The sequence below is a fragment of the Camelus dromedarius genome, chromosome 13 (assembly GCF_036321535.1).
Source record: "Camelus dromedarius isolate mCamDro1 chromosome 13, mCamDro1.pat, whole genome shotgun sequence".
Classification (NCBI taxonomy): domain Eukaryota; kingdom Metazoa; phylum Chordata; class Mammalia; order Artiodactyla; family Camelidae; genus Camelus; species Camelus dromedarius.
In genome coordinates this window covers 8,358,480-8,375,222 of record NC_087448.1, presented here as the reverse complement: position 1 = coordinate 8,375,222, position 16,743 = coordinate 8,358,480, and the positions used below count along the sequence as shown (strand labels likewise).

Below are 16,743 nucleotides of genomic sequence, written 5' to 3'. Positions count from 1 at the left end.
CTAATAGATACTATAAATTGCCTTTTGGTGCCATCAAGGATAAGAGAATTTATTGAATAAACAGTAAAAATCACGGTGTTAGCAAGCGGCCTGAAAGTAGGCAGCTAAATAAAAAAGCTGTGTGTGCTCTAAGCCATCACGTACACTGGAATCTTAAAACACAATGAAACACTGAATTTTGTCGTTAGGGCTGGGAGAGTTCTGAGGAGTTTAGTTATTAGTGACTTTGAAGCGATGAAGTTTTTGGAGTCATTTAGATCTCTCTGAACTCTTTAGGAATTTGAGATCTGTTTTTTTAATAAAATCAACTGTATTTTTAATAGAAGTGAAATATTTAAAGTATTAATTTCTTTGTAAAATGATTACGCCTTATCCTTGTGATTTAGAAAGAAAGTTGAAACTGGTGGTTTCAATTAATTCTGTGACTGCCTTTTATGTTGGCAAGAAAGACCAAGCGATTCTTCGCTATTTTTCTCAAAATGAAATAACATTATTCATTTTGCTTTTATAATTCCTAAAATATGCTTGTTGCCAAACATTCCATTTAAATGAATAAAGGGGGGGGCCTGTTTATTGGTCAGATTTTAGACTACTATGGAGAAGTTTTACTGAATCTAGACTAATGTAATTGGCCTTAAATGTCAAAATGAGCCTAAACGTAATTAGAAGCAAAGCAGAAATCAAAATGTTATGCCTATTTCAGCAGCAAATTACTCTAAGTAGAATCTACACTTAAATATAATTTCAAGAGTAGAAGGAAAGATGGCAGAAGCTCATTTGCAAAAGCTGGCGAATCTTCCTCCAGTTATGAAAAGGGGTGGAGGTATATCAGTCACTTTTCTCGTAAATGGGAGTGCTCGGGTTAATTTTTACATATAACCCCATAAATGACCACGCAGACAAAATCATGGATTTGTACTGTCTCCTAGGATTTCCTTCAGGGTAAAATGAAAGGACACGAAAAGAGACACTCAGCCACGACTAGCACCTACGGTGCGTCACAGCTCCCAAAGCGGTTCACTGTCCATTACTTGGAGTAATTTTAGCAATAATCCTGTGGTAGTTATTGTACGGACTGCAGATGGAGAACTGAAGTGCAGGCGCCTTAAATGACTGACCCAGGTAGTGAGCGGTGTCTCTGGTTCCCTAAGCTGGAATCTGTTGATTTTAAATTCCTGCTGTCCATTTGGACATTACAGGTAAAAGGTATCTTAAGATGCAATAATTACGGATCTCCTTTCCTTATCTAAATTATTAAAACAAACAACATACCTCGTCTAAACCATATTTAAAACTGTTACCTCCTTTGTCTAGCAGAGCACTGCATACATAATATCTCAAACTCCATATTATGCTCAACTGGTTAATAAAAAATAGATATCTCCAGTATTTTTCATTCTTTACTAAGATAAGCACCACTCATTAACATTCTTCCAAATGAAAAGGACACAACCTTTTCATTTTCATGAGACTCTAAAATTACAGAATGTCTTTTAATAATAAAAATATTTTAATAATTTGACTTAAATGTTAAAGTTTCTATATTAGAAACATTTATTTTAAGGGAAAAAATACCAAGATGAACTGAATGAACTTACAATTTCCCCCTACCAATATTTCTTGCAGAGCATGGTATTTTTAGCTGAAAGGTATACTTCCCACCAATTATGTTAAAATAATTTTGAAATGCAACCATCTAGCTGACAGAACAAACAGCTGTGAAAATGAGACCTGGAGATTTATGCAAATAGGAGACTTCTGAATTAATTTTCTTCATAGAACAGACTGTCAAGTTTCTTGGAGTATTTATGCCTTATTTCTTAATTAGCGATTTTGCTAATGTCAGTCATATTAAATTTTCATAATGTGAATGATGCATTTCACTGGCAAATATGTGCTGTAAAAATTGCAGATGAAAGTTGATATTTTACTTTTGGTGCAATAAAGATTTAGTAACATACACAAAATAGACAGTGCTCCGAAAAACACAGATGTACGTCTTACTGTGAAGTAAACTGAGGATTTATTAAGAAAACTTCCCTAACTAAAATACCACCGAGTCTACACAGGAAATTTCAGGGTGTTTTCTTACTATCCATGTGTATAATTACGCTCAAGAACAAGGTTTTTCTATTTGGCTTCAAGGAAAGGTTCATATTTTGGCATATTAAACCCCCTGCACTTTAGAAATGGAGTTTGCCTATTTTTTGCTCTCTTTTAATGGGCCCTGATTTCTCATTTCTCTTCACTAAGTTCATAAATATAAAGCTTTACTGCACATCACACTGCCTGCTCCCTTCCCCCGCACACGTAACCTTCAAAGCCGTGCTGCCTCTTGACGGTGCTTGTTCAGTCCTGACACCTTGAAAATAAATCTGACGGTCGTTTACAAACAGGTAGTTGACTGAAATGACTTGACTTCAATAAAGCTGATTTTTATAAGTCATAATCAAAAATTTGTCTTATTATGTAACTAAAATTAGTCTTATTTTACAACCTGCACATCCCTGTTAAAAGTAAGTATCCCTGTGTGTGTGTGTGTGTGTGTACTCTCTCTATGGATATATTATCTATACGTCTGTATCTATATGTAAATCTAAATTTTTCCTCATTTAAAATTTTACCGGCTAATGTCCCTGTCATTTTAAAACAATGAGAGAATTGTTTTTTCTTACTGGTGTGTAATTATAAATTAAGGTTTTAAATCTATTTACCTACCTACCTCCCTATCCCTGTTTTCTTAAACCAAGAAGCCATTCACTGTACAAAGTTTGTAAATACTAAAGGCATAGAGAATAAAAAAATTACTTACAATTCAAACAAAATGTTGTATATATTTCTTAAAATTAGTCTTAGAATTTGAAAACTCTACTAGCTATTTTTTCCCTAGGGATTTACATATACTGGAAACAAAATTGAATGCAACTGCAAATACAATGTTGCATTAGTCTTTTTGCCTAATTTTTGGTCATCACCATTTATGTCACTCATGACTTACCTCATTATTCTGTTAAAATATAGTTCTGAGTAATTGTATAATATGCCACCATATTCAAAGTTTACTTAGACATTCTATTATGACTGGATATTAAAATTGTTTAACATTTTCCACAATAGTAAATAATGCTACAAAGAGTATTTTTTTGAAGATATTTTCTTGGGGTAGATTTCTAGAAACACACTTACTAGGTCAAAGAGTCAAAAGGCTTTTTAGCATCTTGATATATAATGAAACACTGATTGACAGAAAAGTTACACAAACGTTCAGAGCCGCGTGCACTATGAGCTGGCACTCAGCATCACATCAACCAAAAACCAAACTAATGCACACACCTTGTCCATCTGACATGTTCTTACTGACACGCATTACAAATTAAGGTTGAACCTTCATGTGTTCCTTTGTTTTTAAAAATTACTCACGGTGGTTATTTCTGACTTGTTTGAAAATTCAAACTGATCCTTCCTTTAGGCCTACAAAGTCCCTGACTGTCCAAGATGAAAGATGGTATTTTCTTTGCTTTCCACATTTTCAAACTTCAAACACCCTTGCTCTAATTTATCAGTAAGTTATTTGATACACAGTATTGGGGGGGGGCTTTGATATTCCCAACATGACTTCTTTGACAATAATTACTCTTTTAATCAACAACCCAAGCATCCATCAACAGATGACTGGATAAAGAAGATGTGGTACATACACACAATGGAACACTGCTCAGCCATACAAAGAATAAAATAATGCCATTTGCAGCAATATGGATGGACGTGAAGACTGTCATTCAAAGTGAAGTGGGCCGGAAAGAGAAAGAAAAATGCCATATGACATTATTTATATGAAGAATCTAAAAAATAATAACAATAAGAATAAGGACACAAATGAACTAATTATTATTTTGATTTCTTGAATGAGTGTGAGAACACTTGACTGTCCTTTATGAATGGATTACCGCATTCTGTTGATTCTTATTTTGTAGTTGGCTTTATTCCTTTGATAACTAAGTTTAAAAAGCTAAAGATCTAATCTGTTCTTGGAAACAATAATTAGTACATATATGAAAACTAAAAAAATGGTCAGTATACTGTATATGTGTATTTATATGCAATATAATGTGCATGTGCAGTCGGACCGTAATAATTCTACATAATAAAACTGGGGAAAAATTATCCATTGTGCTACTTTCTTTGTCAGACGTTTTTTCAGTGAATGTATCTGTTTACCCATTTATCTGTATGTTAACCCTAAATCACACTCTTTTAATTACTGTAGCCTTATACATTTTCTTGTTGGTTCTCACCGATTTGTGGCGATACTCCTCACTGCTTTTTGTTTTATCGCACCTATAATGTGGGGGAAATACTTCCTTAATAGGGTAGTTTGGGGGGATTACATTAGAAATATGTGGATATCTGTGTGTGTATATGTGTACCTCTTTCTTCCTATAACTATGTATAAAAAGTTCTTGTTAGAAGGGCCTCACATGTAAAAAGTTCTCAAATACAGTAATTATTACTATTAGTAATAATGACCTCTGGGGAAATGTCGTCCTAGACTTAACCAAAGATAACTATGCTTCTCTAGGAACTAGTTTGTTTTAACCTCATAACTACTGTTTGTCTATCTATTTAGGTGTATCTTTGCTCCAGGAAACACAGATGTCCTCATGGTGAACTTTTGTGGTTTGGGTTTCGTTTTTGTTTTCACTGTAATTTTGATTTTGTCTTCCTTTAGATTAATGTCTTTAAGTCTTGCTTAAATTTATTTGACCAGGCTGTAATTCTTGTTGGATACGTTATATTCTTTTTGGAATAAGGCAAAATAGAATAAACATGTCTTTTCATATACTGTTGAACTGGCAGCAATTTAAGACTACTTTAATGATTTTTATCTAGTTGAACAATGCAGAAATGCATCCTTCCTCAGGCTCAAAGACAGTGTCCCCTTCCCTCTTTTTTTGTTTGGTGTACCCTTCCATAATCCTCCTATTGGTTTTACTTCCTTTTTTCTTTAAACAATTAAAAAAATTTTTTTTTATGTTTGGGCAGGGAGAGGTAACTACGTTTTTATTTATTTTAATGGAGGTACTGGGGATTAAACCCAGAACCTTGTGCATGCTAAGCATGTGCTCTACCACTGAGCTGTACCCTCCCGCCCTTTACTTCCTTTTTTCAATCAGAAATGACAGGGCTTTTCCAAGAAGACAGGAGGTGTGACATTTGCCTACACTGTTGGTAGAATTCTCTTTTTGGTCATTCATAATAATATGCACACTTTATTGTCAAATTTCTAGAGTTTTTCTTCAGGAAATGTATCCAGCATATATTTCTGTTGGATTGAGGTGAGATTTCTGTCCTTGGCTCACTGTTTTTTCCTGGGATTCTGAATTCAATTAATGGCACACGGAAAACTAAAATAACAACAGAAACAATAGAAGAGATACTACAGACCTAAGCCTGACCAGCTGCCAGGGTTCTTTCTACATCTATTCCCCACCTGGACTGGTTTTCCCCTTTTGTGCTGCACGATGATTACAGGATGCAACCCATCCACTTGCGCTTGCCTGGTACAGCTCCCCTCGGCCCCTCACGCCCCGTCTGCACACACATGTTGTCAGCTACATGCTGCTCACTCACATGCACACATATACCTTATCCCGTCATGTTTCCTGGATATTCAGGTGCTGACACTGATTCATAGAGAAGACATGTGAGAAGGCTTGAGAGAGTCCTCTGCAGAGGTAGGCAGTGGGGAAAGAAGGAATCTATACATCACTCATCAAATTGTCCTGTGTTTAGTCCCAGATGTGGAAGAGCAAATGATAAGCTATTTTAGATTCTGGCAGTAATCTTACGTCTCTGTAATATAATTTTTTACTTTTTGCATTGTTGTTGAAAGTTGCAAAGGGCTGACGAAAAAGACTAGTCTAAACCAGAACAGGGGCTGAGTTTCCAACTTTCAGTGCAATACAGAAAACTAAGTACTCACTACCCAGTCAATGCCCCATTAACCAAGGGTCCCTTTTATGTTGGGCCATGTCATTATTGCTAGGAATTCAGTGTTTCATACTAGGATGCTGGATTTCCACACCATTTAAGAACAACACAAGCTGTTACTACTTGTTGACTCCCTGTTACATTGTCAACACAGTGTTAATGCATTTGCATATATTATATTCTTTAACCTTCCTAATAATCCTTTAAAACATTTAATATTGTTCTGTTTTTACTGATGGGGAATTGTATGTAACCATGAGAGGATAGTTAAAATGTCTGACTATAGACTGTAATTTTTTTGTAGGCAAGACTCAACAAAGTATTTAAAATATAGTCACCTTGTCATCAGTGAAAATATGGTCACTGAAGCTCATCTTAAGTGAAGGAGACACATCAATATTCCTCATTAACGACTCTCTCTTATTTGTGAAGTTGGTGCAGTGGAGTGGATTGATTATTAAAATCATATAAATGTAACAGGGCAACTGCTAGTTGGAAAACTGCAAATCAGATGATTGGTAGAAAACTACCAAAATATGATGGGGTGTTAAAAAAAGGTTCTCTCCCCAAAAGTACACTTCTGGGATAAGAGGTAGGAACAGAAGGATGCTTTATTCAAGGGATGTAGTAATTCCTGAATCATTAGTCAATGCAGGTAATAATTCCTTGACTATTGCAGTTCAGTGGCTGACGATATCAACACACAGGAAAACGTGGCCATCGCCGTGTGATTCATGCTGCATTGGAGTCACCCTCCAAGTGGAAAAGCACAGGGGAGTCTTCTATCACTGTGCCACTGATGAATCACCACAAAAATAAATTCAAATAGAGGCAAAAAAAAAAAATCTCAAATGCTATCAGGGAAAGGAAATAGAGTTAATTTTACAGGTTTTTTGGGGGGGAAGGCGATTACATTAAGCTGTATCATTGCTTTTCTTTAAAATCTAAACCAAATTGCTAGTTTCTATTGCAGAACCACGTCCAGGCACAGATGACAGTTTGGCTTAAAGCCTTGGAAGGGCCTGACTTTACAAGAAGCCCTGGCACAATAAGAGCCACACAGGAAAAATAAGAAATTACCTTCTCTACTACCCTGAAGTTGCTGGAAATGCCTCAACTGATTGTAAATTTTTGCCTTTGGTCAATAAAAATGAGTTTTGTTCAATGAAAATGGCTCCTCAGAGAAATAACATTTCTTTCAGTGTAAACTTCCTCAAAATAGCTCTTCGACTCTTCTCCAGGAAACATACCAGAGGGAGAGTAAACACCTTCAAAGGCTCCCCCGCGACTCAGTCCCAACCTCTGAAGACACCTGATGTCCAGCTCCGGCCCGACCCTGCAGCCCCTCAGTCCATCCCTCCTGCCCTGACCCTCCACTTCTCTGATGTACTCATTCTGTCTTCCTCATGTGGGGATCTCCCCTGAGGCTGCTCCCCAAATCCTCAGCAAAACCCCTGATGGCCACAGTTCATAAAGCCCTGCAGACTGCCTTCCCTGGAAGCAATCTCTTCCTCTCTTGCTAACAGGAAACGGTATCTGGAAGCACAATGCTTAGCACAAACGAGGTAACTCCAGGATATCTTTGATATTTACGCCCAATACATCTATTGGAACACATTTCACCTTCTTTCTTGAGTTCTTTCTTACGTGTCTCCTGTGGGATAAGCTGAGTTCATCCTTACGTTCTCAAATATGCTGTCAGTGAAAGCTGGCACGTTTGTTCGTGTGGGCACCGCACAGCTCCTTCACATAGAGCACGTTGTCTGAATTACACACAACGACAGAACAGGCACATGATCTATTTAGCCTTCATTGTGAATGGACGTATCCAATATTTGTGGGAGATGGCTTTCAGTGGTGTAGCAGATGAGGGGAGTATAAATCTGAGGGAATAAGAATCAAAGTGGAGATAATATCTAATGCAAACAAATGCAGAGAAATGTGAGGCTGCAGACGGCGAAGGCAGACGCTGGATGCCTGGCTTCGGGTTGTGCCCATAGGAAAAAATAAACCTATCTACCCGAAAGATAGTTAACAAAGTGGTTTTCTTCTTTCTTTTTTGCGGGGGGCGGGTCTCAAAAATTTATTACTGAACCTCAGTGTCTGATCATATATGAGAAAAAATGATTTAAAAACCACAGGAAATTCTGGACAAAGATGCAACAAACACTTTAGAAGGCCTAGTTAATCTCCCAGGAGTACAAATGGAAATGCCAACACCAAAAATGAACAGGCAGCTTGAGTCAGGAAAAGGCACCTTCCCCGGGGGACTTACAAGCTCTGCTAGACTTCAGCTTTTAATGTCGTGCCACCCACACAAGGGGCAAAGTCAAGGACCCCTGAAAGGTGGAGATTGCTAAGTGAGATACTTGAGTAAAGCTGGATATTTATTGGGTTTCACTGGAGGCTGGCCAGGAAGAAAATTCAATGGCAAAAGGAGATGGAAAGGGCGCCTGTGTGACCTGACCTGGGCACACGCACGTGGAATCACATTGCGATAGAGCTGGTGCTGTGGAACCGTGGGGAAGGGATGGCTAGTCAGTAAATGGTGCTGTGATGAGGGGTCACACAAACGGGAACGAGACTGCTCCCCGTCTCACAGCAGCCACAAAAATCAATTCAGGTTAAATGAAGAGCTAAATGTTTAAAGCAAAACAAAGCCTGACAAGACCAAATGCTGCTGAGTGGTGAAGCAGAGAACATGCTCCTCATGTACTGCTGACAGCAGATAAATGGGAAAAAGAACTTAAGAATGCAAGTTTATCACTATTAAAGTTAAAGATATTTTTACTCTAAGACCCAGCAATTTCATTATTAGCTACACACCTTAAAAATATTTTCACATGTGCAGAATTCACACACACACAAAATAATGCGTAATGTTCAGAGCAGCACTATTTGGAGGCACAAAATATTAGAAACAAACATCCCAAACCTGCGTGCATTAGTCTTCTACTTCTATGTAACAGATGAACAAAACAACACTCATTGATTATCTTCCAGTTTCTGTAGCTAAGAGTTGTGGGCATGGCAGAATCGGGTTCTCTGCTCAGGGTCTCAGAGGCTGAAATCAAGGTATAGGCTGGGCTGCCATCTCATCTGGAGCTTGGGGGTCTCCTACTCACATTCAGGTTGTTATCAGAATTCAGTTCCTGTGGATGTAGGACTGAGGGTCCTGGTTTCTTGATAGCTGTCCACTGGGGGCTGCTTACAGCCCCCAGAAGCCACCCTCACGTCCTAGCCACATGGCCCTTCTCAGTATGGCAGCTTACTTCTTCAAAGCCAACAGGAGACCCTCTCTCTCTTGCTTTGAATCTCTCTGTTCAGAAAAGGCCCAGCCCCTCTGATTAGGTCAGGCCCACCCGAGGATAACTTCCTTTTTGACTGACTCCAGTTCCCTCATTAGCAATCTACTCACAGGAATGAAATACTATTGTATTCACAAGTCCTGCCCAAACCCAAGGAGCAGAGATTCTGCAGAGGGTCAGATATCTTGGTGGCCCATCTAAGAATTCACCTACCATACAGGAAAATGGGAAAATAAATTGTGAAGTGTCATAAAAGATTTAAATACATGGAAGATAAAACACTAAAAGTTAATAAAGATTTCAGCAATATGAATTGAACTAATTATTCTTTTGAAGATAAAATGAACCCTGCATTTATTAAAAAATGTAGTCAAACTCTCTAACTACATCTGGCAAATACTGAAAGAAATTAAGGAACAAGTTGTTTCTTCAAATTTCTCAGGACTTCTTTCAATGCAACTCAAAGCATGATTAGCCATTCTGGTGGGGAGAGGAGGCAGGGAAATTAATTTGTAATTAAGTGTTTTATAGCATTGACTGCTTATATTGTATAACTGCTTTGGACATGATTTTATAAGTGAAAATTCAATAGAGCAAGTAATGAGCATTTAGAGGATGCAAATTAAGAAAACCTATATCAAATAAATAATATTAAACTTCAAGTACTTTGTGTTAGGGATGGTAGTGTATTATTACTTACGAATAAAAACCATCCCCATTTGTACATATACAAAACAAATGAGGCCTGTTTATTATCATATGAGTAGGAAATTAAAAGAAACGAAGATATTGAGCTGGTTAAAGGTCTACAGTGGATGTTTACTGCATGCATTTTAGTAATGCAGATGAAAGTTACTCTGGATACTAAGCGGAGGCATAAACAGAACAAGACTGAAGTGAAACTGTGCACGTAAGCTTTTGCCAGGCAACCCTGAGAAAATGCAATTTGTTTCTGTCTTTGTTACAGAAAGACAGGAGGCTCTTGCCTACGCTAACCTGTCTTACGACCTGTAGGGGCTGTTCCGTCATGAAAAGCTCATCTAACTGTTCTCCTCATAATATAACCTATTAGTCCCAACAAAACAGGAACGGCAGCAGGATGCCTCCTGCCAGCAGGATTTGAGCCTACTTGTTATTTCTACTTAGCAGTGCGTCTGGTCCAAATTACAAGAGAAAGTTATTGGCTTGTGATGACAAAGCTGTTTTATTAAATTGTATCAGTATGCCATTCTTTCTGTTTCCCCACTGAAAACACTTCAAACTCTACTCATCCACCTCATGGGATTTATGCTGAGGCTCCGCTGGCTGTCTCCTCCCTGTCTCTACTTTCCGATGCTACAGAGCCCCCTGGCACAGTGCTATGTGCTTTGGGAGGTGTCAGGAGAGGAGAGCATAGGGCTGCCAACCTCAAGATGCTCGCAGTCTGGTAAGGGGGATAAGACCCTGCAGGCATGCTGATGGGAAAGGGTAAGGCAGTGATGAGGGCTGATGGAGGTCCTGGAGCCCTGGGCAACAGTGGAAGGGGGGATCTGGTACCCTGAGCCTGATACAGAGGTTTGTTTTGGTCCAGTATTGTTATCCACTCTTCATTCAAACACCTATTCACTAGCTACCCTGTGGCAAGGATTGTGCTAGATAAGGAGGACTTAATGAGCAAGACAGATGCCGCCTCTGCCTTTGAAAGGTGTGTGTAGGGAAACCCTGAAATGCGAGCCCAAAGAGGTAAAAGGAGCCAGAGATAAAAATGATACTGAAAACCCAATTAAAAATCTTTGTTACCCTGAGGGAAAAGATAAATAGGAGCGTGTCATGAGACATTTTACATCTTAGAAGGGTCCATTTTACTGCAAATGGAGAATGGGTTGCAGTGTGGCCGAATGAGGCAGTGAGACCTCCCGGAGAGCCAGTGGAAAGACACAAGTAGGGGTCCCTTCAGCTTCTGCTATCTCAGGAAGCCCCTGGGGTCCTTCAGGGTGGGGTCCACGCACCAGGTAGTCACTCAGTAGCCCGGGATGCTACTGTCTTCAATGTCCCTCTGCCCTTCCAGGGTTCTCTTCTTGGGATTTGGGAAGGAAACCATCTTCCCGGGTCCATGTCATCTCCCCTCAGAGGGGTTTCACAGTGGGCTGCAGGGGCCCAGGATACAGTCAGGGCCAATCAAACCAGTGCTCGGTTTTACATCCTATCCCCTCAAGAGACTACACCCCCTGGACGGCTGGGTCAAGATCATGTTCCAGAAACAGCCAGGGTAACAATTTCCGGGGCACAAATGCTGAGTCCCTTCGCCACGCGGGCTCCTCCTTTCTTCATGACCAGTCCTCTCTCAAGTCTCCCTTGTGCTCCCACGGTTACTTTCCTGCATCCCACAGCCCTGTGCAGGCTGGGGGCAGCCGGCCTCCACGGTGGCTTGGAATCAAGTAAAGAGGATACGAACAATCGCTGATTTTAAAAAGTTCTGATTTTATGCTGGAATGTATCACATGATTTTTTTTTTTCTTGTAGAAAAACCTGTTCCCTCAATGTGCTGTGCTTTGGTGAATAACATACTCAGCCAACCTACCTCAGCACCCAGCCACTGGGTAACGAGAGGGATGTCGCCTGAGAAAGGAAGGCAGCAAGACCCTGGGAAATTGGGCATCGGCTGTCCTGTGTTTTTAACCATCCTTCCCGATGCTGATTTCCTATCCAGGAAGTGCCCTCAACTGATGGTGCTTTATTTGACTGGGAATGATAATGACTATTTTTTGTAATTGTAATATTTTTAGCATTTCTTGCAAAATGTGGTTATTTTCCACGGCTTTAACCCTCAGTTGCACTCATGTGCAAGGAGAAATCTACACCTTCTAGTCACTTCCAGGGTCTAGGCTGTCAACGCTGTCAGCTGCTCAGCCACTGATTAGGGGCCCCCTAGTCGCTGGCTGCTTTCATTAAGATGGTCAAAGCAATCAGGCAGAAAAGCACAACTGAGTAATTGGAGATCTGAAAATGCAATGCTACTTGATTACTATTGTGGCTGGAAAAATAGAACAAATCTCAAGGGGCTAAGGCGGGGCTGCGTCTAAAGCAGCCTTGTCTTTGACGGAGAGGCTAATATGCCAACTTCACATATATTATATAGGATATCACTTTTTTAATGCCTATTAAGACCAGAGTTGGGTTGTTTTCGTGTATTATTCAATACACACAATGCTATGAGGAAAATTCTGTGTTCACCTATATTTTAGATGTGAAAAAGTAAAAGCTTAAAGAATAATGTGTTCAGTGTCATATACCCAAAAAGTGATGGAGCAGAAAGTGTAGACTTTGATCCACGAAGCTTTTATATGCAGGCCCACAGCCCTTATTTGCCACTTCAATATTCAAAAAATTTTCAAAATACCAAAAGATGTTGTGTTTTGTTTTGTTCTGTTGGGAGCTCATTTGGTGGCAAATGTTGGATCTGACTTAAGACTTACTTATTATCTTATTTATTCTTCTTTGTCTTAAGGTTAATGTTTTGCTACAGAAATAATGTTTTGGGTATAGGGTACTGACTCAGACAACTCCGGAGGCTGTTAGCACCCTTATAATATCTGGAGTATTCTGAACTCCAAACATCATCTGGCTCAAAGAGGTTGTGGGTAAGGGATATAAAATCGGTGAGGTGAGACGAGGGGAAAAGATAAAAAATGAATATGCAATTAAGATAAGACTGTATAAATAAAGAAGGGAACTGAGGGTTGTTTCCTTTCAGTACTGGAACAGCGCCTGAGCCATAGTGGGTGCTGAATTAAACTGGCCTGAGAGATGGACAGTGACACCAACAAGGACAGAGGTCTGTTCTTTGTGTTTAACCTGGTGAGGGGGCAGTGACGGGCAGACTAAGAGAAGGTGGCCTCGGTGACACCACTGTCATCATCTTTGCTTGCATCCCTCTATCCCGGGAGGAAGAGCTGGCCCTCCTGTGGAGGAGTCTGGCTCCAGGCCAGTCCCAAGTGGCCCCACCATGGGCAATGACAAGGCTCTGCCTGGCAGGCTCAAGGGGAAGGAGCTGCCCTCCCCACATGGTCCCGGGGCACAGCCGGGCACTGCAGTCTCTGGAGGGAGTTCCAGGAAAGACGCAGGCCCCCTGCCACCAAGCTCACGTGCACAGCTGCATCCCTGTCCCAGGTGCCTCTACTCTGAGGGCTCCTCATAATGGAGTGGGGTGGGGCTCAGCTGGGACACTTTTCTCCATTCTGACTCAGTCCTCCTTCACTCCTAGCTCTTCCTCCAGTCAGCCCGCATCCCTTCCCTGGTCCATAAAAGGGTGGGAACTTTGTTCAAAGATCCCTCCCTCCCCGCCTGGCGGGCTGATCCACCTGCCGCTCACCGGTGCTGCCGGGCCAGACGCTAAGTGGCGGCGCCTGCTCCTGCCCGTTGCCTGCGCTGTGCCGGTCAGTCAGCCAAGGCTCCCTGGGAATTTCGGTTTGGCTTGTCGTCCTACAAGACCACCTCGTCACCTGACAGCTCAATACCGGCCTAAGACCAGTCCCGCTGCCAGCGCCCTGCCTGCTGCCTTGGGGAACCTTCCGCTGCCACCCTCTTTGGTTCACACATCTTTACTGCCCTCTCCTTGCTCCCTCTCTAGTCGGCATTTAATCCCCATCATGCTTTCACCAATTTAAAAGTTCCTTGGCTTTATGTCCTCTTGCCCTCGACTAATCAATCTTTCTCCTTTAAGTTCTGGAACAAGACACGGCTCAGTTCAGACCTTCAGCACATGCTGTTCCCATGTTCTCTGCACTTCGCCTGGCTCCGTCCAGCTGGTCTTCACCAGCCTCTTGTTCCAAGAAGCCTTCCTGGGTTTTTCCATTCCTGGTTATAGACCCCGCCTCTGGGGTCCCAGAACACCTTGCATTTGCCTTTATTAAAGCCCATCATGCTTTATGTTTACTTACTGGTTGCCCCCTCAGCTGCGAATTCTTGAAAACTGGGAACTTAACTGTGTTTAGTCTCAGGATCACCAAGATTGCCTGGCTTTTGACAGATGCTCAACAAAAGCTTGGCAATGAGTCACAAATTCAGCACAAGATTAAGAAAAGTAATAACCCAGAGTATATTAAGATCTGTTAAAATTAAAAAATAACCTGGGCTATATTAGTCTGTTTCATTACAGACCCCTTTGCCCTCAAAGCTTTTTTTTTTTTAAATATATTATATATTGTTCTTACCCCAAGACTATTCTTCACAGATAATAGGCCTTACTATTTCAGCTTACGGTGAATATAAATATATCTTTGTCTTGGTCATTATATTTTTTCATGTGTCTAAATCCACATGGAGTTAAATTTCAGGAGCCTTCTGATTAGGGGCTGTATTTTCTACATAAATTCTCTTTACGGATTGATTGATTTTTAACTTTCTTTTTAGCCTAAGTGAATTCTAACAAGAATACAGAGATATGAACTTGATGATCTTTTAAAGATACTTCAAATATGAAGAGTTTATGAAATTTATCATATTGGAAACTAAACTTTCCTTCTAGATTATGCCTGACCCAAAAGCATATGAACTGTAGAACAGATTTAAAAGGTTACCTCTCACAAACACAAAAAAGCAAACTTCAAACAGTTTTAAATTACTAATTTGAAAATTTCACTATATCTTCATTTATAAGCGCTAAGAACCCTAGCTTCCATCTTTACTGGTTTCTGCATCTTATTCTATCAGATTATTTCCAGAAGTTCAGAATTGACACATCATCTGACAAGGTTGAAAATGTGCTCAGACATTCTGCAGAAGAGACCACTGTGAATATTAAAACCGAATTACTCCAAATTGTCAAAAATATGACCATATTTTAAAACCACTGTGAAAGTGAAATTACTTAGATGTCAATCATTATTATTAAACTAAGAGTAATTGAATTAAACTGACTTCTTACCCTTGGAAATGTTGTAAATCTGTCCAGCTCTTCGACAAAGCAGAACATCTGCAGACTAATTGCTGACATGACAATCAAGAGGCTGGCAGTAAATACAACCAGACTCCCAAGCTTTTTTCCAGGACCAAATATCTTGTACACAAAGTCTTCTAATGCAGGTGAAATCTTAATGAGCCGAACAACCCGAAGAACCTATTGTGGGAGAGAAAAACACAGGTACTCCATCATTTACTTACACTGAACTAAATAGGTTCATACTAAAATCTCATTTTTCATAGCACTCAGTGAAATCATACTTTTCCATCTGGGCATCTAGTGATGAAAAGTAACAATATAATAACTAAGCTATCAGTCTTGCTCAGTGCCTGCCATAAAACAAGAATTCAATAAGTCCCAAAGGAAGGAAGGAAGGAAGGAAAATGGTGACAACTCAGTGTTTTAACATATGATGTGATAATTCAAAGTGACATTCACTAACACATACTGTTGAAATGAAATTGGTATTTTTTAATGTTCAAATATCAAAGAAGACATTTGATTTAATATTATCTATGTTCATTGTCTCATAAAATAAAGCATCCTAAGCACTAGTGTACATTTATAATGAAATTTTAAAAATCCTTCGATCATGAAGTCTTTATTCATGGCTCAGACTGCTACCCTAAGAGCCATTCTATGCTTTCTTTAAATAACAGAGCTCTCTGAATTTCAGCCTGGCAAGTAGCTACCCAGGGCCACAGACTGCATTTTCCAGCTCCACTTGTATCTAGTTGCGGCCAGTAGTCTAGGTTCAGACCTATGGAATGTGAAAGGAAGTGATTTTTGCAACCTTTAAATTAAATTAACTTGCCCTGGACACTCTTTTTATATCCTCCTCTGGCTGGAAAATGGAAACAACTGGAATTGCGCCTTTGGACTAGAAATAGAAGACTTGTATAGAAGACAATAGATTCAGTCCAACCCGACAGGCTGGCTTCCTCAATGACCATGTGGAATAGAGCCACCTGTTCACCATGGACACTGTACAACTCTTGGAGAGAAACACATCTATCTTATGTAAGCCTTGTATTTTTAGATATTTTTATATGTGCTTAGCTTGTTATCTAAACACACATACATATATTTAGATGTTTTGCATGTATCTGCATATGTATGCAAAAACTCCCACCCGTAACTAATTAATTTTCTCATTCACTTAACAAGTACTATTATGTGCCAAACATTGTGTTGGACAAATAAGATTCAATGGCTACTATTACAAAGGGAATATAACACAAAGATACAGCTCGTAAGGGCACGTCTATAAGATTAAAAATATAAAGTAGAATATAATTAAAAGTTGAGGTATAATGTATTGAAAAGAAGAATTTTTCAACAAGTCTAAGATGCCACTGATTTTTTTTTAGGTACTGCTGAGAAATTTAAAAATGCTGCCACAATTACAGTATAACACACCACTGATTATAAGACAGATCCCAAATTTAGAGACATTAAAAGAGGAAAATTGTGGTCTTGGCATAAATGAAGTATGGTAAGTAG

The 16,743-nt window shown here is 39.7% G+C and overlaps 1 protein-coding gene across 4 annotated transcripts in view; it reads right to left on the bottom strand.

The window, feature by feature from the left end:
- NALCN (sodium leak channel, non-selective) overlaps positions 1-16,743 on the bottom strand; it is a 265,237-nt gene that overhangs the window by 118,240 nt on the left and 130,254 nt on the right. For all 4 annotated transcript variants that reach the window (XM_031466281.2, XM_064492994.1, XM_064492995.1 and 1 more), the window contains one exon: positions 15,205-15,396. In XM_031466281.2, the coding sequence (XP_031322141.2) occupies positions 15,205-15,396 (192 nt within the window). The remainder of the gene's footprint in view (positions 1-15,204; positions 15,397-16,743) is intronic.